Source organism: Sus scrofa, chromosome 1, assembly GCF_000003025.6.
Source record: "Sus scrofa isolate TJ Tabasco breed Duroc chromosome 1, Sscrofa11.1, whole genome shotgun sequence".
Lineage (NCBI taxonomy): Eukaryota > Metazoa > Chordata > Mammalia > Artiodactyla > Suidae > Sus > Sus scrofa.
In genome coordinates this window covers 7,612,862-7,640,567 of record NC_010443.5, presented here as the reverse complement: position 1 = coordinate 7,640,567, position 27,706 = coordinate 7,612,862, and the positions used below count along the sequence as shown (strand labels likewise).

Sequence of the window (27,706 nt, the reverse complement as noted above, 5' to 3'; positions counted from 1 at the left end):
CCACAGCTCACGGCAATGCCAGATCCTTAACCCACTGAGCGAGGCCAGGGATCAAACCCGCAACCTCATGGTTCCTAGTCAGATTCGTTTCCGTTGTGCCATGACTGGAACTCCCAGCTCATTGAGTTTTAATTTGCATTTCCTTAGTGATGCCTATATTAAAGATAACAAGTAGTCCACCTTTTAAAAACTTCTTTCCGAAAGATAAGATTTTTTTTTTTTAAATCATAAAACATACTGAACCATTTCAACACAGAGTTTTTTTTGAGAGGGGCTTTGTACGTCTTCAGTAAAAAGGGGATTTGTAGTCACAGAAACCAGCAGTTGAGGGATTAAGAGTTGTAGTCCTGTCTTCATAAAAATATGAATGATGTAAGTGCCAGTGGTATTTAATATTTAAAACTTTTAAAATGAGCATTTACTTCATTTCTTAACTTTTTAGGTTCGACTGAGTGAGACAGACTTCAAAGTTATGGCACGAGACGAATTGATTCTAAGGTAAATTGTTCTTTATCAAAAATATAAAATCTTCCTATAGAACGTTACATTGTGATTCTCTCCTATGATGATTCTCTACTATAATGTTTATACCATGTGTTGATTCTAATGTTAATATATCCTCAATCATTCAATATACTCTTCAGACCTTTTTCCTATGGCCTGTTTCTTCATTATATAAACACTGAGGAAAGTAACATTTTATCCTTTTTTGGGGGGGGGGGCTTTCCTAGGGCTGCTCCTGTGGCATATGGAGGTTCCCAGGCTAGGGGTTGAATCGGAGCTGTAGCCACCGGCCTACGCCAGAGCCACAGCAACGCAGGATCCGAGCCGCGTCTGCAACCTACACCACAGCTCTCGGCAACGCCGGATCGTTAACCCACTGAGCAAGGGCAGGGACCGAACCCGCAACCTCATGGTTCCTAGTCGGATTCGTTAACCACTGCGCCACGACGGGAACTCCTAAATTACTTTTATTTTAAATTGCTTTTATTTATTTATTTATTTATTTATTGTCTTTTGTCTTTTTGTTGTTGTTGTTGTCGTTGTTGCTATTTCTTGGGCCGCTCCTGCGGCATATGGAGGTTCCCAGGCTAGGGGTTGAATCGGAGCTGCAGCCACCGGCCTACGCCAGAGCCACAGCAACGCGGGATCCGAGCCATGTCTGGAACCTACACCACAGCTCACAGCAACGCCAGATCCTTAACCCACTGAGCAAGGGCAGGGACCGAACCCACAACCTCATGGTTCCTAGTCGGATTCGTTAACCACTGCGCCACGACGGGAACTCCCTTAAATTCCTTTTAAAGATTACTTTCAGCTCTGAATCTGTGTGGTTGTCTTATAAATGTCTTATTAAAGCAGATTGTCAATTACTCATTTTTTTATTTTAAATCAGAAAATGGGATCGCACATGTTTTGTGTTTTATAACTTAAATATATTCTTTCTGCGTTTTATCACTATGGTAAATTTTTTACGAGATCACTTTTTTTGTTGTTTTTTTTTTAGGGCCCCACCCTCAGCATATGGAGGTTCCCAGGCTAGGGGTTTAATCAGAGCTGTAGCTGCTGGCCTATACCACAGCCACAGCAACACCAGATCTGAGCTACGTCTGCAACCTTCACCACAGCTCATGGCAACGCCAGATTAACCTACTGAGCAGGGCCAGGGATTGAACCCGCAACTTCATGGTTCCTAGTTGGATTCATTTCCGTTGGGCCACAACGGGAACTCTTGGGATCACTTTTAGATTGAAATAAAATTAATGTTTTTCATTGGCAGCCTTTGCAAGGTCATTTAACTTCCTCCTCTAGAAATTTTAAGGAATTTTTGCTTGAAAAACTGAGTGGATTTAGCAGACTGGAAATAGAGGAGAGAAAAGTGGTTTGTGAGATAAGGAAACACAAATGACGTGCTCCATTGTTTCCTGGAGTCTGCCCCCACCACCACCACCACTTAGCTCCTCTATTGCAGACACAAGCTTTTTTATCTTCCTTTGCCATAATTTCACTCACAGGATCATTTGTTTTGTTTTTCGGTCTTTTTTTCTTTTTTTCACTCGTGGCATATGGAGGTTCCCAGGCTAGGGGTCTAATTGGAGCTGTAGCTGCCGGCCTATGCCAGAGCCACAACCACGCCAGATCTGAGCCGCATTTGCGACCTGCACCACAGCTCACGGCAATGCCAGCTCCTTGACCTGCTGAGCGAAGCCAGGGATCGAACCCGAAACCTCATGGTTCTTAGTTGGATTCGTTAACCACTGAGCCACGACAGGAACTCCAGGATTGTTTTTCTACTGATGATGTCTTAATTTTCCCACACATAAAATGTAAATAGTATTTTAAAATACTCTTACCATTTCTTATTCTCAAATAATTCCTCTGGCTAGTATGTGCAGTCTCTTTTCTTGATTTAACTGTAGGGGATGAAAGCAGTGCTATGATCTCAATTTAAAAATCAAATAGCAGTTTTTTAAGTTACCTGTAAGGTTTTAAAATTACATACAATTTTTTTGTTTGTTTGTTTGTTCTTTTTAGGGCTGCACCTGCGGCATATGGAAGCTCCAAGGCTGGGGGTCAAATCATAGCTGTAGCTGTCGGCCTACAGCACAGCCACAGCAACACCAGGTCCTTTACCCACTGAGTGAGACCAGGGATCAAACCCGTATCCTCATGGATTCTAGTTGGATTTATTATGCGCTGAGCCACAGTGGGAACTACAATTTGTGTTCTTGTCATTTTGACTTCTTTCTTTAGGTACTTCTCATTTGACTGCAGTTTTTTCCTTATTAATTCTCTTGGTGATTTTAAATTAACTGTTACCTATTTAATTGCTGCCCCCCTCCCTCGGTCTCCTTGATAAGGATAGTTTAGTTGAATTTTTATATTTCTCTAGTCCAATAAAATAAGTAATTCTTACCTAACCTCCTTAGAACACCTTAATTCATCTGTAAACATTGAATGAACTCCTGTTTGTGTCCTAGGTTGTAGAGGCCATAAAAATAAGAATGCCCTTGGCCTAGTTTTTATATAGAAGGATTAGTTTGATATTACAGAATAGTTTTGCTGTATGTATTAATATGTCTCATAGCAAACTTGTCAGAGGTTTTAAGATTGTAGAACTATTTCCTGAAGTCAAAGTAAATTTTGATTAGCTGTAACTGAAGAGCAGCTTGAAAAGTAGCTTTTCAGTAAGCAAGGTAGCAGACAGGTTACTCTCCAGAAGCAGTTGCTTAAACATAAGACTGGAGAAAGTTTGTCATCTGCAGTAATTGTCAAGAGCAGGTAATATGGCCTATATTTTGAGGGTAGAGGAATATAACAAAAAAAATCATTTTCCACTCTTAGAGTGTATGGCATTTATGCAAGTTGTTTCTGCCAATTAGATATGTTTGGGGTTTATTTTCCCTTGAATTTTTTTTTTTTCTTTTCTTTTCAGCTATAGTTCATTATAGGATATTGAATATAGTTTCCTGTGCTATAGAATAGGCCCTTGTTTAGACTTTTAAAAAATGTGTGTTCTCTTTTTCTACCTTGAGAGAGTCACGTGGTGTTTTCACAAAAGAGGCAAGATAACCTTCATTCCCTTAGAATTAGGCACATTTTGTTTGAGGCAGACAGCACATCTGAAAGAAAGTCTTTCATTCATCTTCTGTAATCCAGGCATCATGCTAAACATCAGTGAGACAAAGTCCCATATGGTGTCTGATCTGACCCAGGGGAGCACCTCTTGGTGTATACTCTCCACAGAAAGCACTCTTCTCTCTGTTTCCGTTTTCCTAACTCCTGTAAGTTGAGAAGGAATGGTTTTGAAGTGACTGATTTATTATGGGTTAAACTGGATTCATAATTATCTCAAAATGGAAGGGACCCTAAAATTTCAACATGGTAACTAACATGGATTTATTTTATTTTTGTACCAGGTGGAAACAATACGAAGCATACGTGCAAGCTTTGGAGGGCAAGTACACAGATCTTAACTGTAAGTTTGAGTTGAGCTTCCTAAAGACATGTGACAGTTTTCTTTTAGATAGTTGTTATAAGCACAGGATAATTGGTTTTACTGAGCAAAGTTTTGCTGATGCTTCTTCAAGCATTTACTAAGGGACTATGTCCATACACTTTGTTGGAGGTGGGCAGATAGGAAGGTCAGTGAGACATGATCTCTTCTTGAGTCACTGGAGAAGACTGACAGGCAGTAATCTCACAACAGTGGGACTCAACTGAACCCCCGGGTTCTGAGAGAGCACAGATAGAGAAATGTACAACCACTTGAAACGTCCCTTGATCCATCCCTTCCTCCCTTCCGTAGAGGAACTTGAAGTGGAGCGTGAATTACTGCTCTGAAAGGGAGGAGTGTAGAAGCAACTGGTATTAAATTCATGATGGCTCGATTTGTAACAATATGATATAGCTGTGTATTTATGGAGTTTTCAAAACCTAAAAATAATACAAGAATTTATCTTGAGACCATTTGAGGTTTTTTGTCACTTTTCACTGAGTTGGAGTAACATACTCTGTGAATATAAAAACCAGTACGGTTTTCCAAGTTGAGAAAGCTTAATGTCCTAAAATTTCCATTATTATGTAAGTATGTTGTAATCCATCTAAGTGGTGAATGTTATAAAAGCTTAGAAGAGGAATGTCCATGCAGTCAGTGGACATCTTTACATTGAGTGAGTTGAAAACAGTATTAATCAGAACTTGGTGAATATTGTACAGGATTTAAAAATGCAAGTCGTGAAGTTTCCTGTGTTTGTTGGGAACAGATTAGACTGTACCAACATAATTCCGTCTCTAGCATTAGGCGGTTGTGGACCACCGTAAACACTACCAAAAGAGCACTCCTGAGCAGGAACAAATTTTCTCGTTATAAAAGTAATTTGGGGAGTTCCTGTTGTGGAACGGCAGAAGTGAATTGGACTAGTAACCATGAGGATGTGGGTTGAATCCCTGGCTCTTCTCAGTGGATTAAGGGTCTGGCATTTCTGTGGGCTGTGGTTTAGGTGGCTGTGGCTGTTTCCGGCAGCTGCAGCTTCCGATTCAGCCCCTCGCCTAGAAACTTCGTATGTGTAGGTGTGGCCCTTTTTAAATAAAAGTAATTCAGATAGAAACCAAAGACTTTGATCTTTTACAGTGGTTTTCATTATCCTTGACAAAGGCAATAAGAATTTTCATTTGATTAGTTCAGTTTGATCTTGAAACTGTATTTCATAATGTTTTGGGATTTTTTTTTTTTTTTCCTTTTAATCATTAGCTAATGATGTAACTGGCTTAAGGGAGTCTGAAGAAAAACTAAAGCAACAACAGCAAGAATCTGCACGCAGGGAAAACATCCTTGTAATGCGCCTAGCAACCAAGGAGCAAGAGATGCAAGAGTGTACTGTGAGTATTTCAGAGGCTTAAAGTCTTCAGAGTAACTGGGTTTGGGTTCGCATTGCTACAGGTATTAACTAATAAGTACTAAACTGCTTTGGGCTTAAATATACCAAATGTAAAATTTTGATAGATAACCCCTCATTATTGGTTTTAAAATAATTTTTTGTGGCCAAGGATATGAAAGTTTCAGGTTATTCTCTGCAATCTCCATGATTTATGAGAATTAGTATAATGGTTCAGATCTCTTTAAGTAACCGGATATCTAAGAGTATAAGGAACATTTACTCTTTACTAAGATAGCCATCTGATTAGGTCATCCTCTGCTAACTTTACCCCTTTTTGCATAAAACTACTTTTCTCTTTTTTTCCCGCCGTTGTAGGACCACACCTGTGGCATATGGAAGTTCCCAGGCCAGGGGTCCAGTCAGAGCTGCAGCTGCCAGCCTACACCACAGCCACAGCAACACAATCCGAGCCATGTCTGCAACCTCTACCACAGCTCACGGCAACACTAGATCGATAACCCAGTGAGCACGGCCAGGGATCAAACCTGTGTCCTCATGAATACTAGTCAGGTTCCTTAATGCTGAAAAAAACAGCTTGGACTCCCAAGATTTTTTCTTAGCGTCGGCGACTTCTACCATGTCTCCTTTTTAATTTTTACATCTTTCATTTATACTTTATTTGCCATGCCTGTGTAGATCTGAAATCTAGCAACATACTTGATTGATCACTTAGCTCTGATTGTAAATTTAGATTGTTTTATGCTCTCTTTGACAGTCTTAACTCTTTTTTTACTGTTTGTATATGTAAGTTACATAAAATAGAGACAGTTCTATCCCCATTGTTTATAATCTTAAAAGCTGAAATTTTCTCGAATCTTCAGGGCAGGCAGTTCTATTTCTGTCTCTTCTTTCATCAATAAATATTCTTTAGGGGTCAGTCATAATTCTTAAACTTCCTGTGCAGAGATTGTCCATATTTCCACCAGAGTCTTTAGTCCCTCTTCCTTCACTTTTTCAAAACAACTTATCTGTTACTTTGCTAAAGAAGAGTAGCCTTTGTTATTTTCTCTACCCCCTCAGCATTCCTTTTGTTTCTACCAGCTTAGATTTCAGCTTCACTGACACAGATTTTTCTTCTGTGGCGTCACTAATGAGTGTATTAAGAAATTTCTCTTTCATTTATTTATTTATTTTTTATTATTTTCCCACTGTACAGCAAGGGGATCAAGTTATCCTTACAAGTATACATTACAATTACATTTTTTTCCCCACCCTTTGTTCTGTTGCAATATGAGTATCTAGACAAAGTTCTCAATGCTATTCAGCAGGATCTCCTTGTAAATCTATTCTAAGTTGTGTCTGATAAGCCCAAGCTCCCTCCCCCTCCCATCAGGCAGCCACAAGTCTCTTCTCCAAGTCCATGATTTTCTTTTCTGAGGAGATGTTCATTTGTGCTGGATATTAGATTCCAGTTATAAGTGATATCATATGGTATTTGTCTTTGTCTTTCTGGCTCATTTCACTCAGGATGAGATTCTCTAGTTCCATCCATGTTGCTGCAAATGGCATTATGTCATTCTTTTTTATGGCTGAGTAGTATTCCATTGTGTATATATACCACCTCTTCCGAATCCAGTCATCTGTTGATGGACATTTGGGTTGTTTCCATGTTCTGGCTATTGTGAATAGTGCTGCAAAGAAATCTCTCTAAGTACTCTTATACCTTCACTTAGCCTAACTTTAGCTATTGACCATTCCTACTTTTGGCTTTTTTTTTTAACCTGGGTACTTGGTTCCAAAAAGTGTCACCAAGATTTTGAATATAAGGATGTGTTTTGTTTTTCCCTGTCTATGACACCCACACCACCCCTCCCCTCCAGTTTTTTTTCTTTCAGGATTTTCACATCTAATGGCATGAGTACTACTTACTTCTCAAGTGCTCGGTCTCAAAACCATTTAATTCTTACTGCGATACTTAGGATCCTAGATTCTACCATTTATTCGTTTAATAGTTTTAGGTTTTCCTGTTGACCTGGCACTATGCTAGATGCCTACACATCAAAGGATGACTTTTACCTTCAGAGTGCTAGCACCTGGGACAGAGTGTGAATGGATGGTGCTGATGGTACTGTCTCAACCTCAGTGGGTCTTGATTTCTTTCTGTCTTTGGAGTCCTGCTCTTGCCATCCTAGCCCAGGTTCTTCTTAGCACCTGCTGTTGATTCACCTCAGTAACTGCGCAGGCAGTTGTGATCATATTAGGCATCATCAAAGCCTTTGGTGATGTCCCATCACCCCTTCCTAACCTAGATTTTACGGTTTTTTCCCAACTAGAACCTAACTTTCTTCAGCCACATTTTTTTAACAGCTCTCCTCTGCACAGGCCACTGTTCTTTTCAGTGGGATGCAGAGTGAGGTTTTGTAGAAAGGGCAGCAGGCACAAAAATACAAGGAAATGGCAAGTTTATGTGTAGCACATGAGGGCAGTTTGCTTTGCCAACCTGTACACATAGATGTGACGACGACGTCAGTGGCAGAGAGACGGTGTTTTCTTCAGTGACGGCAGTCATGGTGTTTGTTACCTGACATGATTTGTTCCTGTCAAATTACCTTAACAGTTGGCTTTATATTGAATAAAATAGTTGTAGTTTTTGGCTTAAAATGAGTTGTTTTAAAAAATCTCCTTAAGGAGTTCCTGTCGTGGCTCAGTGGTTAACGAATCCGACTAGGAACCATGAGGTTGCGGGTTCAATCCCTGGCCTTGCTCAGTGGGTTAAGGATCCTGCGTTGCTGTGGCTCTGGCATAGGAACCTCCATATGCCACGGGAGCGGCCCAAGAAATGGCAAAAAGACAAAAAAAAAAATCTCCTTAAGTTAGAAGAAAAAATAATTAGTTCCCATGTGCTCAGTGAAATAGTAGTTGAATATATTCCTAATCCACTTAGTGTATTTGTATCTTTTACTTAATTTATAGTAAAAATAAAATAATTAAAAATAATAATAAATTTGAAAATAAATTACAGCTGCCTAGGAAGTGTTAATTTTAAGTCCTGTTGGAGGTTTAGTGTGGAGCAGGATCTTGAACAAGATTTACCCTGGGTGTGAGGGAACTGATGCAGTTAATACTAATAACCTGTTTCATATTTTAGAAATGTATTTTTAGTGTGCTAGAAAGTAGTGCAGTCGAAGTTGAAATTGAAGGTTTCAATGTAAGTAGAGGGATTTGGTATGATGGGAAAAGCCCTAGGTTGGGGGTCAGGAGGCTTAAGACCTAGGATTCTAGTTTCAGTACTAGCACTGAACTAACTATATTCTTGGACAATTGGCTATTTAATCTCTCAAAAAAAGCAGTTTGGATCAGGTCAGTCACCTTACAGCTCTACAAAGCTGTGATTTAAATCTACTCAGAAGGAAAAAAATAATTATATACCTAATTTTGAGTTAAGATGTTGTTTATGAAGCTATAATGCCAAGTCGTAAATATGTAAGTAATACATATTTTTAAAATTTAGAAATGCAAATATGTCTTCATACATATCTTGTACCTGGTATGTTTTTATGGGGTTCGAACATAGAATAGTTTCCCACAAGCATAGATTTGAATGAGTAAATGACTATTCTAATATCTTATTGTCTTCTGAGCACCGCAACCACGGCATATGGAAGTTCCCAGGCTAGGGGTCAAGTTGAAACTACAGCTGCTGGCCTACACCACAGCCACAGCAACGCCACACATGAGCCTCATCTGTAACCTATACTACAGCTCACTGCAACACTGGATCCTTAACCCACTGAGCAAGGCCACGGATTGAACCCACATCCTCATGGATCCTAGTTGGGTTTGTTAGTGCTGAGCCACAATGGGAACTCCATAATTAATATTTTAAACTTGGCCTTTTTTTCAGTGGGCATCACCATTTTTAGTAACTGTAACACTAAATTTTTTTATGTGGTTTTTTTTTTGGGGGGTGGTACTCTTTTGGTTGTAAATATGTAATCTCTTTATTAAAGTTTCCAGCAGTTCCTGTCGTGGCTTAGTGGTTGACGAATCCGACTAGGAACCATGAGGTTGCGGGTTCAATCCCTGGCCTTGCTCAGTGGGCTAAGGATCCGGCGTTGCCATGAGCTGTGGCGTAGGTCGCAGACAAGACTCGGATCCCTCATTGCTGTGGCTGTGGTGTAGGCCGGCAGCTACAGCTCCGATTGGACCCCGAGCCTGGGAACCTCTGTATGCTGCGGGTGCAGCCCTAAAAAAGACAAAAGAGAAAAAAAAAATTTCAACATGGAATGTAGTCAAAGAGCTTTATTCCTACATGGATAGGAGGGGCTTAATAAACAAGTTGGCAAGTCCAATGAATGAAGGGGATTTTATCCCATCTTCTTAGTCTCTTCTCTTTGTTTGGTGGTAACTAGGTTTTTTCCTTTGCACAGACTCAAATCCAGTACCTCAAGCAAGTCCAGCAGCCTAGCGTTGCCCAACTGAGATCAACAATGGTCGACCCAGCGATCAACTTGTTTTTCCTAAAAATGAAAGGTGAACTGGAACAGACTAAAGACAAACTGGAACAAGCCCAAAATGAACTGAGTGCCTGGAAGTTTACGCCTGATAGGTAAACAAATCATACTCCCCAGTCAAGACTTCCCTGACAGTCCCACTGCGAGAAAGCTGTGGTGGGACAGCCACGTACTCGTTTCCACACCAAGACTCAGACTTTTTGAGCCAAAAAAGCCACATTCTTATACTATCCAGCTTGTTATGGTTAATGTAAAACTTACCAGATGAACCTTGTGTTTCAGCTTTTTCTCTTCCCCCTCCCCTTGCTTCAGAGGCCTGATGGCGTCGGACTATTCCGAAGAAGTGGCCACCTCCGAAAAATTCCCCTTCTAGAACATTAGACACTTGAGAAATGTTTGTTTGAAGAAAATAGAGGGAGAAACAGAAGTCTTAAGTCTGTGGCACACACTGTGTCTTCAGACAGTTTGGAGGAATGAAAACCTAGAGATTTAAAATCATGAATTGAACATGTAAAATTCCAGTAAAATGTAAAGATGGAATATGCATCGCTCTTAACCTTGAGCATAGTGACTTAGAGACACTGTGTATCAGTATTGCCAATAAGACTGTGGACTTCACCATTGTTGTTGAACTTCTGGGTCAAAACCTAAATGAGGTGAATTTTGCCTTTAAAGGGTTTATTTGCTAAGAACCAACAATAGTCATGAGAGAATCAAATAATAGATGTCAGTACAAGTAGATCATATATTTAACCATTTAGTTTGGGGCTCTGTCTTACTTGACGGGGCCTCAGTCAATGTGGTTTTACTCAATGGTTTGTTCTTTGAATGGTTGCTAATGCTGTAGCTGGTCTTACTGAGGACTGTACAAACATAAAGGTGTGGTACCAAACTTCAGGTTCAAACTGTTTGAAGCATTATGAACATTCATTTCACAACTAGACTGTATAAGGATATTGGCTGTGATGAGACTCACTGCGGTACTTTTTTCAGTAGCGAAATTTATTAAACCCCCATTCCATTCAACAGGCACATGTCGAAAGAGCATTGTCGTTGGTGTTAATGGGGGAATGTGTTCCTTCATTGTATCTGGGCCTTTTGTATTACACTCTTGATATTAAATTAAATGTGCCTTGAAGTAGTTGGTTTTTTTTTTTTTTTTTTTTTAAGTTCAAGGATTACGATGATGATTTTGTTGTACTTTTAACATTTTGATTTTGGGGGGCTGTGGAGAGCAGACTGATTTTGAAAAAAATTGTTGCTGTGCTCTTCAAAGTGAAGGAAAAGGCTCTGTGTCTCAGTTTTTTTAAACACCGACTTTTTCCAGCTGGTATCAAAAGACAAGGAGACCTGACGCTTGTTACTTTCTGACACCTTGTCCCAGGATATTGCATTAGAAATTAATGCGGGACAGCTCCCCAGGGTGCCTGCCAGAAGACTGGGGACAGAATGTATTGGAACTGTGGGCTGGCCTCAGTGAGACGTTTTGTGAATTGGCGGGGCAAAGGTGTAGTGATCATTTCTGGCAAATTCATTTGATCATTTAGATAAATGAGGCATTATTTTCTTCATGCTTCCATCCAATCCTGGAGGTGAATTTTTTTCGTCAAATCATTCTATAAGTCACCAGTTCGAATTTTCACTTGGTAATAATGGAGTCTCAGATGAGTGGAAGATAAATGTTCCAGATTGTCCCACCGTTTTAAGTGCGGTTTTAACAAGGGTGACTTAAGTTCTCTTAATCATTCAAATCAATTGTAAGTATCCTGTATGTCTGTGCTTTAGGGAACTGATGGTGGGGCAGAGGGTGGGTTGAAGAAGTGGTTTGTGTGACTTCACAGCAAGAAATCCGCTTCTAAAATTCTCACTGATTGTGGGGGTTGGAGGGTAAGTAACCACACCTGTCGGAAATTAGCTGATTGTGCCCAAATTAAAGCTTTTGTAAATATTTTATGCCATTTAAGATCACAGTAGAAATGGCTTACCTATTTTTAGTAGGTCAAGAAATAATTCATAAAATGTATTCACAAGTACTCATCTCTCTTTGCCACTTAGGTAACACTTTGAGGTGGGTTTTTTCTTTCTTATTTTCCACTTTGAAACCACTTTGAGATGGGTTTTCCTTCTTACTGTGTTATTAATGAGATAACACATGGTCGTGTATAAAATTGAAACAGCCTGAAGAAAGGAGGCGGTGAACAGTGAGGGTCACTCCTGATGTGACCTGGCCCTTCCACATTCTATCCCTCAGGAGTAGGAACCACTTCTTAATTTTGTGTGTGTCATCCAGATGAGTTTTGTGCATGTACGTTAGTTATGTATATGTGTTGGTTTTAAGCAAACGTGAATGTGCATTCATGTCACAGATTTTCAGCGTGACTTTCCTTCATCTCTCACTTTATTCTTGGACATTTTTCCATTTTTTAGTACATTAGGTTACTTACCATTTTTAATGTTTATTAAATATTTCTATTGTATTAATGGATCATAATTTAATCACCTGTAAATGGATTTTTTTTTTCTTGAAGAAGCTGTAAGCCAGAGTTTATGGGGTACTATATAAATACATCATTATATCGCTCTATCAGTATGCTGGAATAATTCAAATAGAACGGATTTTTTATATATATATATATATATATGTATGTGTGTGTGTGTATATATATATATATACTTTTTTTTTTTTTTTTTTTAAGGGCCGCTCCCACACAGCATCCATGGAGATTTCCCAGGCTAGGGGTCTAATCAGAGCTACAGCTATTGGCCTACACCACAGCCACAGCAATGTCAGATCCAAGCCACATCTGCGACCTACATACACCACAGCTCACAGCAACGCCGGATCCTTAGCCCACTGAGCGAGGGCAGGGATCGAACCTGCAACCTCATGGTTCCTAGTTGGATTTGTTTCCACTGTGCCACGATGGGAACTCCTTTTCTGTTTTAATTTAAGAAAGATTCTCTGAACTTGTCCACTTCAGTTGAAATATTTCATACATGTGACAATGCATATATTTTAGGGTAGTTAGAGTAAGGGTATATTGCAGTATTTTGACAGATGTTTCATTTGCCTTTAAACATTTAGCTGTTTGGGTGTGCACCTCCCAAATACCCTAGCTCCCTTCCCCTTGGTAACAAAGCAATCTGTAGTGTCTCTTCTTTTATAAGTCCTTCTCTTAAAACCATTTCCTGTTTTCTTTGTGGGTTATTTGACTTTAAGGAATGGGTGGGATTATTTTGTGTGTGACTTCTAAAAATTATTCCAGGAGTTCCCTTGTGGTGCAGCAGGTTAAGGATTTGGTCTTATCCCTGCAGCCACTTGGGTCGTTGCTGTGGTGCTTCTGGCCTGAAAACTCCACATGTCGTGGGCACAGCCAAAAGAAAAAAAAAAATTCCAAAGACAAATTAATTATAAGTGAACTCTTGCCATTTTTGTGATACGATGAACACAACACAAATTTTACATGATGTAGTAAAATGACAATGTTCCAGAATGTTATGTGAAGTGATAGGATTATTTTAGAACAGGTGTTTATAGAAAGGCATGACTTCATAAATGAAATATTTGTTCATTAGAATTTGTGAACTTTCTGTGAGGTTAGTCAGGACACAATATATTGATTTTACAGTTTTCTGTTTTTAAAAATGTAAAAGGTTTCTCAGGATATTTGGTAAACATTGGTGCCATATACTTTGCAAGAAAACAAAGTTGTGGGTACATAGGCAGTAAAGTGGAAGGGACGCCACTGTCTGAATTCCTTATTTGATTTCTAAACTCCTGTTATCAGTAGAGGCTGAAGTCTGAGGGTGCTAATAGGAAACGGTGCGTATCTCAAGCTATAACAGCAGGGAAGAGTAATACCAGCCAATAAAGTTGCTATGGAGGGTAAAAGTGTGCACAGCAGCTGCAAAAATGGAATCAAAAGCCCTAATATTGGAGTTCCCATTGTGGCACAGTGGTTAACCAATCCAACGAGGAACAATGGGGTTGCGGGTTCGATCCTTGGCCTTGCTCGGTGGGTTAAGGATCCGGCATTGCCGTGAGCTGTGGTGTAGGTCACAGACGTGGCTTGGATCCCGCGTTGCTGTGGCTCTGGCATAGGCTGGTGGCTACAGCTCCAATTAGACCCCCCAGCCTGGGAACCTCCATATGCCACGGGAGCAGCTCTAGAAAAGGCAAAAAGACCAAAAAAAAAGACCTAATATCAGTATCTCAATAAAACTTCATTGCTTTTCTTTAGCCTCTGCAGTAGCAATGAATTGATCGCTTTTAAAGGGTTCTAATTTAAGTATATAATCTCAATTTTACCTTTGAGGCTTTGATAGGGACAGTTTGATATTCTTGTGATGGAGTAAAGTTCAGAATGGCCTTATTGATTTTAAAAAAAATTGCTACATGGAACTTTAATTTGCCTGTTAAATTACTTAATGCATCTCATCCTTAATATATAGGATGAGCTTTGCATTTTTGCAAATTGCTGTGGATATGCATGTAGGTATGTAGTCTATTGCACTAGCACTTGGTAACTAATTTGTTGTAAGTATGGTACTCCTAATTTGGCAGATATTTATGTGTGTGCATTATTTATGATAAGTAATTTCAGTCTTGTTTTTTGTGTCCTAAGGATAATCTTTTACAACATGGATTAAATCTTTACCTCATACCAATATTAAATTTTCAGAAACTGAAGTTAGGGATTGATGAATAGAAATAGGCTTAAGGTTTTCTAAAGACAGTTATGGAATGGGCCTCACCAAATGCAGTAAACATTCTTGTGAGAACTGCCTATTAAGAGGCATCTTTATAAACGCTGATCTAGCAAGAATCAGTACACTTTTCATATATTTAAATATTTATAGGTACTGATTTTTATGTATTAGATACTTTAAAGAAGTATAGGTTTTTTGTTTGTTTGTTTGTTTGCTTTTATTATTTTTTTTTTTTTTACTTTTTAGGGCTGCACCCACAGCATATGGAGGTTCCCAGGCTAGGTGTTGAATCGGAGCTGCTGCTGCCGGCCTACACCACAGCCATGGCAACACAGGATCCGAGCCGTGTCTGTGACCTGCACCACAGCTCACAGCAATGCCAGATCCTTAATCCATTGAGCAAGGCCAGCGATCAAACCTGCGTCCTTATGGATGCTGGACAGATCTGTTAACTGCTGAGCCATGACAGGAACTCCAAGAAATACACTTTTTTAAAAGTTATTTTCAATTTTGGCTGCTGCATGCAGCAGCTTGATGTGGGATCTTAGTTCCCAGACCAGAGATCAAACCCAGGCCTCAGTGGTGAAGGTGCCAAGTCCTAAGCACTAGACCACCAGGGAACTCAGAAGTATACATTTGTGGTTGATGTTTACTTTTCAAGAACCTTTCTGTTCATAAAAAAGTACCTTAGTGTTTTATTAATTTGAGCTTATCTGAAATGTGTTAACTGGCCTGTTTTTATTTCAGTTATAATTTGGGATAAAAATAAATTTTGGAATTGGTTATTAATGTACTAGAAACAACAAGTGGCCATTTAGGTACTTTTTCTTTAGGTTTTATTTTTGCTGCTGTGTTGGCAAAATACTGAACTATGCAAGATGGACGTATTCTGGAAAAGAAGATGGTAATTATAGGGAGGCATCTGCTGTGATGTAGTTTTGTTCTGTACGTGTTACATCTTTTGCTGTAATAATTGCAAACAAAGAAGTAGAGAGTTATGTTTTCATTTTGTGATGAATGGCTCTTTCCTTTGCAGCCAAACAGGCAAAAAGTTAATGGCGAAGTGTCGAATGCTTATCCAGGAGAATCAAGAGCTTGGAAGGCAGCTGTCCCAGGGACGTATTGCACAACTTGAAGCAGAGTTGGCTTTACAGAAGAAATATAGTGAGGAGCTTAAAAGCAGTCAGGATGGTAAGGGGTTTTTTGAAAAGTTTGGTTAACTGCACTGGCTTTAAACTACTGCCAGGCATGAGTATTACAGATGAGGGTCTGTATATGTAATCCCTGCCAGTGGTTCTATAAAATTATAAATGAAATATTTCCAGGTGAGTCAGCGAACAAAGCCATTTAATTTTAGTGGTGTGTCCCCCCCCCCATTGTGTAAATTGTTGACTGTGCAAATTTCATAAGTTTTTGTTTCTAAGGAGTGGGATTTGGCAAAAGATAGGCTGTTGTATTACTAAGACGTTATCTAGCTATATAAGTTTATGTTCAGTGTTCAGTATTTTTAAAACTGCCTTTTAAAAGCGATAGTTCTTAGCTCTTACTACTTGTAAATAGAGCAGACTTTGTGTAGTAGTAAAAGAACCCCCCCCCCAATGTGTTCTTAGCACTTAATAGACATGTAGTTTTTTTAATCAGTTCCCAAGAGGTATTTTCTCTGGCTTTCGTTCATGGATATGGACTAACCCTTGGTTGCAGCATAGGCTTCTTTGGAGTATTAGAGTACCACACTAACCCACTGACTACTAGATAATAAACGTGCCGTGGAGCACTGGCTAAGAGGCTGAGGAGTGGAGAGGGGCCGGACATGTGGGCCCCTAGGTAACCATCCATGGAGCAGATTTTGTGGGCTGTCCATTAGTAGTATTTGGCTAGATAGTTTGAATCCATTCAAACTTGGTTGCTTTAATATATTTAAGTTTTCGCCTTCCCTTGAAAACAAACCCATTGTTAAACGGCTATTTTAAAATTCCAAACAAAATTTTAAAATATTCTTTGACTTGGGAATTTTATCTGTTTACTTAAACATTTACTGAGTGCCTGGCTTTGTGCAGGCAGTAAGAAATATTTCCAAATACGTTGTAAGAGACATTAAAGTAGGTTTGACTCTCCTTTGCACAGAACTGAATGACTTCATCATTCAACTTGACGAAGAAGTAGAGGGTATGCAGAGTACCATTCTAGTCCTTCAACAGCAGCTGAAGGAGACCCGCCAGCAGCTGGCTCAGTACCAACAGCAGCAGTCTCAAGCCCCAGGCCCGAGCACCAGCAGGACTCCGTCTGAGCCTGGAGGACAGGCAGAGGCCACAGGGAAAGACTGCAGTCGTCTGGCCAACGGACCAAGTAATGGCAGCTCCTCCCGGCAGAGGACGTCTGGGTCTGGGTTTCACAGGGAGGGCGACACGACCGAAGATGACTTTCCTCCTTCTCCGGGGAGCGGGAATAAGGCCTCCAACAGCTCAGAGGAGAGAACTGGCAGAGGAGGTAGTAGTTACGTAAACCAACTCAGTGCTGGGTATGAAAGCGTAGACTCTCCCACGGGCAGTGAAAACTCTCTCACACGCCACTCACATGACACAGACTCCAACCCTGACCCTCAAGAGGAGAAAACCGTGAGTGGGAAAGGTAGCCGAACTGCGGGTTCCCGCCACGTCCAGAATGGCTTGGACTCAAGTGTAAATGTACAGGGTTCGGTTTTGTAAAAAAAAAAGAAAAGAAAAAAAAGAAATTCCCAGCAAATTTTTATACAGTGTCATTTAATTTGGGAGAGGATATTGTCCAGAAAATTAATGCATTCTTTTGTCACAATTAGCCTTTTTTGTGGGGGTGTGTCTTTTTGTTTTTGTTTTGTTTTTTTTTCCTTCGACTTTTCTTTCTTTGCTTTAAGACCTCTGCCACTTGGGAAATTGTAACAGTTAATTACTTTGAATGTTGCTAAAAGGACATTTTGTGTAGGGTCAGGTTATTTTTATATGAGTTAATGTGAAGTTGTAAATGGAAATCTTTCCTTAAAGTATAACATACTGATGTCTGTATAAATCTGTGTCTACCCTAGAAGCTGTGCTGTGGAAGGCGTTCTTACTCATGCTGTTACTGTACTTCTGCACCATTTCAGACGTGTTAGCGTAGATGTGGGTTTATGACTGCCGAGTTTGCCCAGTACAGTAGTTTTATCACTAAAAGTTGGACTTGTTGATGCAGTCCTATAGTAGTTTCAGTGTTAGATACAGTTTTTTCCACTATACATCTGTGCATTTTCTCTTTAGGTGACTGAATGTTAGTTAAAGAAATTTGTGTGCATAGTTACTCAGTTTTTATGAACTGTTGTATCCTGTTAATGCATATGCTCTGTGACTCCAGTATATCTTACCTGTACTGACCAAACCTAAATAAAGATTTTTATTGTAACTCCTTAAGTTCTTTTTTGTTTTTGTATGTGTGCTTAGCATTTGTCATCTCATTGAACTGCTGAATGTCTACTCATTATTCTTCCAAATACCACAGAGGTGAAACTTTAAGTCTATGCGTAAATTTAACAGTGAACTTAATGTTTTAAAAAATGTATGCCTTGTTTTGCAAAATGAACGTGGAGTTTATTTAGGTCTACACTTTAATGTTTTAATGTAAGAATAATTGTTATAAAATATTTGAAACTACAGAAAATAAGTCACCCAAATATTTGTTAGGTTTAATTGAAAACTAGACTTTGTGCAATGATTTCAGGTAATTAGGTATCTGTAGTAGGTGGTGTTTGTTTTAAAATACCGGCCACTGCTCCTGATTGGACTAATAACACCTGCTAATATTACATATTAAGGGAGTATAGGGTGCTAGGTTGAAGGTGAAATGTTTTAAAGAAGAAAAAATGTTTCATTTCCTGTCGTATTTTAAACATTAACTATCACGGTCTTTGGAATTGAATGGCTTTTAGAATAATTTTTCACATCTGTGGTTGAAGTAAGATTTTCGCTTAAAGCAAAATACTTTGTTTTAGATATTACTTATCAGGAAACTCCTGAAGTGGACTTAAAATAACATTGGAAACTGAGGAACAACTTACTTGAAAATAACTGTTTTTGCTTGTTTAACTGGCTTACAGGTATATCTGTTATTCGTGATGTATTTAAAATACTGCACTTCTAAGAGTTCCCTGGGGACCTAGGGGTTAAGGATCTGTCCTTGTGACTGCTGTGGCTTGGGTCACTGCTATGAGCCAGGTTTTTTGTCTTTTTAGAACCACACCCATGGCATATGGAAGTTCCCAAGCTAGGTACAGCCTACGCCACAGCAACAGCAACCCAGGATCCTCAACTTAGTACATGAGGCCAGGGATCAAACCTGTGACCTCAAGGATACTAGTCAGGTTCGTTACCACTGAGCCACAACAGGAACTCCTGTGGCACAGGTTGATCCCCAGCCCAGGAACTTCCGCACGCCCTGGGCACAGCCAAAATAATTAAATACTGTACTTCCTGTCTTTCCATGCTAATTTTTTTGTGCAGTCTTCCAAGTTAAAAACCTACACAACTTTAAAATTTACCTATAAACTTTCTGGTGTGTACTAAAATACTAGTCTCTTGGTTTATTAAGTACTGTGGGCTTTGGCATTAGGTTTTATTATGTATATCCTTTTAACTTGTTCAATTTAAGCAAAAATGGAATTTCTGGAGTTACTGTTGTCGCTCAGTGGTTACAAACCTGACTAGTATCCATGAAGATGTGGGTTCGATCCCTGGCCTTGCTTAGTGGGTTAAGGATCTGGCGTTGCTGTGAACCGTGGTGTGGGTTACAGGCGTGGCTCAGATCTGCAGATGCTGTGGCTGTGGTGTAGGCTGGCAGCTGCAGCTCCAGATGTCCCCCTAGCCTGGGAACTTCCATATGCTGCAGGTGCAGCCCTAAAAAGGAAAAAAAAAAAAGGAATTTCTTTTCCTTGTTGGTGTTATATAATTACCGGTGCATGTAAGAAGAAACTAATTTTCAAGCTGCTGGTAAAATTTTAGGACTAAATGTAATGGAACTAATATGTGTCACAACCAGTTATCCTGTTTCTGTTGACTCTGCATTAATGGATGAGTGACTTAGGCAGAGAGAACTTAAGACTGTGAAGCATCAGTATTCTTTTCTGGAATTGGATGCTTTATTTGCTGGCATGACTATGACAAAAGAGGTGGCAAGGAGTTCCTGTTAGGGCACAGCGGAAACAAACCCAGCCAGTATCCATGAGGATGTGGTTCTATCCCTGGCCTCGCTCAGTGGGTTAAGGATCTGTGAGCTGTGGTGTAGGCCAGCAGCTGCAGCCCCAATTCAACCCTAGCCTGGGAACTTCATATGCCCCGGGTACAGCCCTAAAAAAGACCAAGAAAAAAGAAAAGGTGGTAAATCGTAATGTAGGTTGAGAGACTGACTTCAATCTGAATGGGTTTGAACCCTGGCTTCACCATTGATCTACTTCACGGCCTGGGCAAACCACTTGCTATCTGCGGCTCAGTTTTCCCCTGTAGAGCATTAAATGCGTTAATACATGTAGAGCGTGCACAGTCATGCAAGCACGTAGTGACTGCTCAGGAAATGTTCGCAGTTACCGTTACCTTGAAGTTCCAGTCCTGATCACAGACCATCTCCGCTGGCCACACTACTCCAAATGTAAGTTTTTTGGTTTGGAGAGTTTCCACTGAAAGAGAAAAGACAGCTTTAATTGAATGGACTGTGATACCTTCCATGGAAAAACGAAAAGCTGCCTTAAGGCCACACAAATGCAAAGTGCCCAAGAGTCCTGATGACTCCTGGAAATGAAACCCAGCATTTTGCACCGCCAAAGGAGGTTATGTTAAGGGCAGTTCGCTTGGGTAAGGACCAAAATTATAAGAAAGTTTCGATGTCTCTAGCATTATTTCAGAATTACACTATGAAGGTAGTAAAAAAGGCCTTAACATTTTTTGACGTCTTTTTGAGTTCTTAACATGCCAGAAAGAAAGTAACATTTTATATTTTTATCATCACTTCATGAGACAGGCACTTGTTATCCCCATAAGAAATGTGTGTAGAAAAAAAAAAAAAAGTCTTTTAGGAGTTCCCCTCGTGGCTCAGTGGTTAGCGAATCCAACTAGGAACCATGAGGTTGCGGCTTCAATCCCTGGCCTTGCTCAGTGGGTTAAGGATCCGGCATTGCCGTGAGCTGTGGTGTAGCTCGCAGACGTGGCTCGGATCCCGAATTGCTGTGGCTCTGGCGTAGGCCAGGCGGCTGGGCAGCTACAGCTCCGATTAGACCCCTGGCCTGGGAACCTCCATATGCCGCAGGAGTGGCCCTAGAAAAGACCAAAAAAAAAAAAAAAAAAAAAAGAAATGTACTTAGGACTTGCCCTTGCGGCTCAGTGGTGATGAACCTGAGTAGTATCCATGAGGACTCAGGTTCAATCCCTGACCTTGCTCAGTGGGTTAAGGAGCTGGCATTGCCATGAGCTGTGGAGTAGGTCACAGGTGAGGCTCGGAGGCACATACCTGTGGTTGTGGCATAGGCTGGCAGCCACGGCTATGATTTTGACCCCTGGCCTGAGAATTTCCATGTGCCGCAGGTGTGTCCCTGAAAAAAAAAAAAGGAATGAAAAGACTTGTGCTTAAGAGGGTTCAGTACAAAGCAAAGAGTTGGTAAACATAGGAGCCGCCCTGCGGGGGGTGCTGTCATGAAAGCTTCTGAGACAATACCCACCTCAAAGCTGGTAGCTGGACCAGGTCTGATGCCAAGAGCTGACACTGTATGCTGTGCCATTCTGCCTCCTTCATCCTCTTGAGTAGGAGGAAAAGTAACTGAGCTACGAAGGATGACGTCTCATAAGCCTTCTGAATGGTTGCTTTGCTCGACTAAATGCGCTGGAAACAATCACATGAAGTGGCAAGGCAGCGACGGGAAAAAATGCAAATCGCACAAATTCCAAGTATATAGCTCAAGACGCTAAGGTACAAGGGTTTGGCTAAGAATAGTGGTTAATTTAGCCCTTGAAGTTCATAACTGGTTTGTGGGCAAAAGGATTGAGACTATTTTGCAACATCTGGCATTACTAGAGGATGTACCAGTTGCCATCTCTTGACATAGGATTTAGTGGATACGACTGCTGGGAAGGTTTTAATGAGGGGGAACACGTGCTTGTTACATGGGGCTCAGCTCACAAGATGCTAGTTCTCCTGGCCTCTCAGCAGTATTTGATGCAATTGACCACTCCAGTTCCTGAGACACTTGTGCAAACGTAGTGCAAAGCCATCCTAGCTGAAAATTTTCTCTCAGATGTTCCTTATTTCTCGTCAATAGCGGTTTGTCCCCTAACCCAATCGTTGCCCACTGCTCTTCTCTGATGACACTTTCTTGGGAGCTCATTTATTCCGTGATTACATAGTGAGTACTTTTACAACCTGGATAATATCATTTCATTGCTTCTGAAGCTGGACCATCATGAGGGAGATGTAATTTTAAAAATGATTCTGAGTTATCTTGTTGCACAGTGAGTTGGGCATCCAGCTTGTCAATGCAGGGCTTGACTGCAGTGGTGTAGGTTCGATCCCTGGCCTGGTAATTTCCACATGCCCTGGGTGTGGCCAAAAAATAAAAAATAAAATAATTCTCAGCATAATTACGGAAAACAGTATGGAAAAACCTCAAAAAACTAAATATAGAACTACCATATGACCCAGCAATCCCACTCCTGGGCATATATTCAGACAAAACTTTTACTCAAAAAGATACCTGCACCCCTATGTTCATTGCAGTCCTGTTCTCAAGAGCCGAGACTTGGAAACAACCTAAAAGTCCATGGACAGATGAGTGGATTAAGATGCGGTATGTAGACACAACGAAGAGCTACTCAGCCAAAAAGAACAAAATAATGCCATTTGCAGCAACATGGATGGAACTAGAGATTCTCACACCAAGTGAGGTATGTCAGAAAGAGACAAGTACCATATGATATCACTTTTAGCTGGAACCTAATAGGCATAAATGAACCTATCTACAGAAAAGAAATTCAAAGACATGGAGAACAGATTTGTGGTTGCCAAGGGAGAGGGCGAAGGGAGTGGGATGGACTGGGAGTTTGGGGTTAGTAGATGCAAGCTCTTGCATTTGGAGTGGATAAGCAATGAGGTCCTGCTGAACTATGTCCAGTCACTTGCGATGGAACATGACGGAAGATACTATGAGAAAAAAAGAATATATATGTCTAACTGGGTCACTTCGCTGTACAGCAGAAATTGACAAAGGTGTCAATCAACCATAATAAAATTTGTTAATGATTCTCAGAATTCCCGCTGTGGCGCCATAGGTTAAGAACCCAACTGCAGCAGCTCGGGTTGTTGTGGAGGCATGGGTTTGATCCCCGGCCCAGTGCAGTGGGTTAAAGAATCCAGTGTTGGTTGTTCCTGTAGTGGCTCGGTGGTTAACGAATCTGACTAGGAACTATGAGGTTGCAGGTTCGATCCCTGCCCTGGCCTTGCTCAGTGGGTTAGGGATCCGGCATTGCCGTGAGCTGCGGTGTAGTTTGCTGATGCAGCTCGGATCCCGCGTTGCTGTGGCTCTGGCATAGGCCGGCAGCTATGGCTCAGATTCGACCCCTAGCCTGGGAACCTCCATATGCTGAGAGAGTAGCCCGAGAAATGGCAAAAAGACAAAAAAAAAAAAAAAAAAAAAAAAAGAATCCAGTGTTGCCACAGCTGCAGCTCCAATTCAATACCTGGCTCAGGAAATTTCCTATGCCACAGGGGCGGTCACTAAAAATTAAGTAAAAATAAAATGATTCTCTTCCTCTTTCACCTGTTCATTATCCTTAGTGCCTACCTGGCCTATGTATGGCTTTGAGTAGATGGTGAGGAGCAACTAAAACGAGGGTCCTCCTGAGCCGAGGCGCTGGGGCACTGAGCAAAAGCAAGGAACTGTCGTCTCAATTTTTGCTGTTGGGTTGGTTCTGAATAGAACCTCTGGGCAGGAAATAGGTGAATATATTCCTTGCATCCAGAAGAGTGTATTCATCATTCATTTAGATACGTAAGGCACTGGACACAAAGAATATACATTGGTATTCATTCATATTTAATTATAATGCGCTAGGAGCTGGGCATAAGATCATCTTGCAAAGCTTGTAGAGTCTAATAGAGACAGGTGAAACTAGGAATTTTGGAGTTCCTGTTGTGGCTCAGCGGATTAAGAGCCCAACTAGTATCCATGAGGATGTGGGTTCGATCCCTGGCCTTGCTCGGTGGATTAAGGATCTGGAGGCGCCACAAGCTACAGCGCAGGTCAAGATGTGGCTGGGATCTTGGCTGTGGCTGTGGTGCGGGCTGGCAGCTGCAGCTCCAGTTCAGCCCCTAACATGGGAACTTCCATATGCCCCAGGTGTAGAAAAGAAAAGGAAAGGAAAGAAAGAAGAAAGAAAGGAGGGTGGGAGGGAAGGAAGAAAGAAAGGAAGAAGGAAGGAAGAAACTAGGAATTTTAACACATAAATAGAAAGATGAAATTGGGCAGAAGATGCCTGGGGCATCACATGAAGGCGATAGGCAGGCTTCCTGGAGGAGGAGGTGTCTAGGTGGAGGGCAACATGATAGGATGGTTAACAGAAGCATCTCACTGAGACTTGAGTAAAGAAACAAAGGCTTGAAGAGGTGGGTATAATGAGTTGGGTTTAGACGTGTTAAATCTGATGTGCTGTTGGCACAGAGATGATAACTGAAGCCATGGGCGTGACCGGTGTTACCCAGGATGCCTGTGCAGAGCCAGAACCGTATATTAAGGGGCAAAGTGAGCCCGCAAAGGAGAATGAAGAGTGGCCAGAGATGTAAGGGACACTGTGATAGAACAGAGCATGCAGTTAAGGGACAGGCTCCTCAAATTCCTCCAAAACTCCTGTCTTGGGGCAGGAACACACGCTGGAGAGCAAAATCCCAACAAGAGTGTGTTGCTGAGTTCCTCGGATTCCAGGGATTCCATCACGACTCCAAGCCCTAAGGATTTCTCCTGAACATCTTATCCAAGCATGTCCTTTACCCCAGGGCCTGTGCTCTAGTTATCTTCTGCGTTTTATGTGGCGCATCCACATATCTCTGCATAGCCTTTTTTTCTTTTTTTGTCTTTTTTTTGTCTTTGTTGTTGTTGTTGTTGGTGTTGCTATTTCTTGGGCCGCTCCCGCGGCATATGGAGGTTCCCAGGCCAGGGGTCGAATCGGAGCTGTAGTCACCGGCCTACGCCAGAGCCACAGCAACTCGGGATCCGAGCCGCGTCTGCAACCTACACCACAGCTCACGGCAACGCCGGATCGTTAACCCACTGAGCAAGGGCAGGGACCGAACCCGCAACCTCATGGTTCCTAGTCGGATTCGTTAACCACTGCGCCACGACGGGAACTCCGCCTTTTTTTCTGACTGCACCCTCAGCATGTGGAAGTTCCCTGGCCAGGTATTGAATCCAAGCCATAGCAACTAACCGAGCTGCTGCAGTGACCGTGCTGGATCCTTAACCTGTTGTGCCACAAGGGAACTCCCTCCAAAGTCTTAATATAAGTTCCCACAACCTAATGAGTTTTCAATCCACTTGAAAACTCTCCAAGGGAATTCCCGTTTACAGCTTTCCCTCCACAACCTTGTAATACAGTTCCCTTGTCCTCAAGGAGCTATGCTGCCTGCCTAGAAACTCTTTCCTTCCTTGCTTATTAGGCTATTTCTCTTTGATTAATCAAACATCTAAAACTCCTAACTTGCTACCAGGAAGTCAACCTGGATGAATCGGGATGCTTCCGGTTGCATGTAACACAATAGCTTACCTGAGACTGGCCTAGAAAATAAGGAAAATTGGAGTCGGAAGATCAGAAGTTGAGTGGATTCTGGAGTCGGTCTCAAAAGACGTCCTCAAAAGGCCACAGTTCTCTCCATCTCTGCTCTGCTGTCCTTGGTGTTAGCCCTGCAGTCCTGCTGACTCCCCTGATGCTCAAAAGGGGGGTGCAGCAGTTCCAGGCATCACATCCAGACACCACAACGTCCAGAGGGAAAAAGGATCCATCTTTGTAACTCATGGAAGTGAGAGGACCTTTCCCGGAGCCGCCCAGCAAGCTTCCCTTCACATTTTTTGTGGCCAAGATTAAGTCACATGTCCATTCTGGAATCACTGTCCAGGGCTCAGATTAATTATTTGGAGTAAAATGGATGCTGGGAATCAAACATTATATCTGGGTTCATGGAGAGCCGTGCAAAATATCATCTATTCTTTTTTTTTTTTTTTTTTTGTCTTTTTGCCTTTTCTAGGGCCGTTCCCGAGGCATATGGTGATTCCCAGAGTAGGGGTCTAATTGGAGCTATAGCCACCGGCCTACGCCAGAGCCACAGCAACACAGGATCCAAGCCATGTCTGCAACCTACACCACAGCTCACGGCAACGCCGGATCCTTCCTTAACTCACTGAGCAAGGCCGGGGATCCAATCCACAACCTCATGGTTCCTCATCGGATTCGTTAACCACTGCGCCACAATGGGAACTCCAATTCTTTTTTTTTTATTATTATTATTACAATGGTTTAATCAGGATAAGTGTACTCCAAATAGCTTTGAAATTCCAGCCATCACTGATCAACCCACCCAAGGACTTAACCTTAACTCAAACACACTTTGTCAGGATTAATAATTAATAATGGTAAATGTTAATTACCCAAATGCTTGGAAATCTCCACATCTGTGGCAGACCGTAATCTCTCTACATGCAGCCCCTGGGGATGCTTAAAGCTTTTGAATAATATCATGAAAATGCATTAACATCTGTTTGATAAGCATTAAGCAAGTCCCTACTGTGTGTCCAACACTGTCCCAGGTGCTAGAGAGAATAAGACTGGAGTTCCCGGAGTTCCCGTCGTGGCGCAGTGGTTAACGAATCCGACTAGGAACCATGAGGTTGCGGGTTCGGTCCCTGCCCTTGCTCAGTGGGTTAACGATCCGGCGTTGCCGTGAGCTGTGGTGTAGGTTGCAGACGCGGCTCGGATCCCGCGTTGCTGTGGCCCTGGCATAGGCCGGTGGCTACAGCTCCGATTCGACCCTTAGCCTGGGAACCTCCATATGCCGCGAGATCGGCCCAAGAAATAGCAACAATAACAACAACAACAACAACAACAAAAGACTGGAGTTCCCCTTGCGGCTGAGCAGGTTAAGAACCCGATTAGTATCCATGAGGACTCAGGTTCAATCCCTGGCCTAGCTCAGTGGGTCAAGGATCCAGCATTGCCTTGGGAGCTGTGATGTAGGTCGCAGATGTGGCTCAGATCTGGCGAGGCTATGGCTGTGGCCTAGGCTAGCAGCTGTAGATCCAATTTGACTGCTAGCCTGGGAACTTCCATATGACACAGGTTCTGCGATAAAAAACAAAAGTACAAAAAAAAAAGAGCGGAAGAAAAAGACAAAACAAGACCTCTCCCTGGGAGCTCTGGGAGATTAGACTACATTGAGGATTGCGTCCACGGGAAATAGCCAGAGCTGAGACTGGAAAGTGACTGGGGCCAGGCATTGAGGTTCCCAAGGAAACTGACAGATTTTGAACCTTGCCCAGTAGGGGATAGGAGATTGGAAAAGGTTTTAAACAGAAGAGTGATCCAACCTGTTATTAACGCTCCTCTCCTTCCAGACTGTCCCTCTTGTCAACCAGAGGACCCCTTTATCTGGGGGACACTGAGTCACTGCGACTTCCTCACACACCGCTACAGCTCATCTTCCAGGCTAAGAAGGCCAACCCCACAGAAGGGCGCGGAGTCCAGAGAACCAAGTCAACCCCTAAGTGAATTAACACAAAAGAACTTTGGAAGCCACGAGAGCGAGCAAAAAGCACATGAGAACCGCCCGCAGGCCTGCAGGTGGCAGGACTCCACCTAAGCTCAAAATAGACAACCTTATCCCCCCAAATAAAAACGTCAAGACAGGAACGACAACGCCGGGCTGCTCAGATTAAACTCCACACTGGCGGTGGGCTTAGGCCTGTGTCCGAGGTCCACCAGCGCGTCCTGGGACCGCGGCCCCCTCAGCCCCGCCCGACTCCGCCCTCGCGCCTGCGCATTGGCGCCCGCGGAGGAGGGGGCGGAGAGCTGTCTG

The 27,706-nt window shown here is 41.9% G+C and overlaps 1 protein-coding gene across 6 annotated transcripts in view; it reads left to right on the top strand.

The window, feature by feature from the left end:
* The window catches only part of WTAP (WT1 associated protein), a 29,189-nt gene extending 11,165 nt beyond the window's left edge, over positions 1–18,024 (top strand). For 2 of the 6 annotated variants that reach the window (XM_021101851.1, XM_021101793.1), the window contains exons 3-7: positions 443–498; positions 3,921–3,979; positions 5,255–5,382; positions 9,812–9,990; positions 10,208–11,036. In XM_021101851.1, the coding sequence (XP_020957510.1) occupies positions 443–498; positions 3,921–3,979; positions 5,255–5,382; positions 9,812–9,990; positions 10,208–10,268 (483 nt within the window). In that variant the 3' untranslated portion in view covers positions 10,269–11,036. 6 annotated transcript variants of the gene reach the window in all.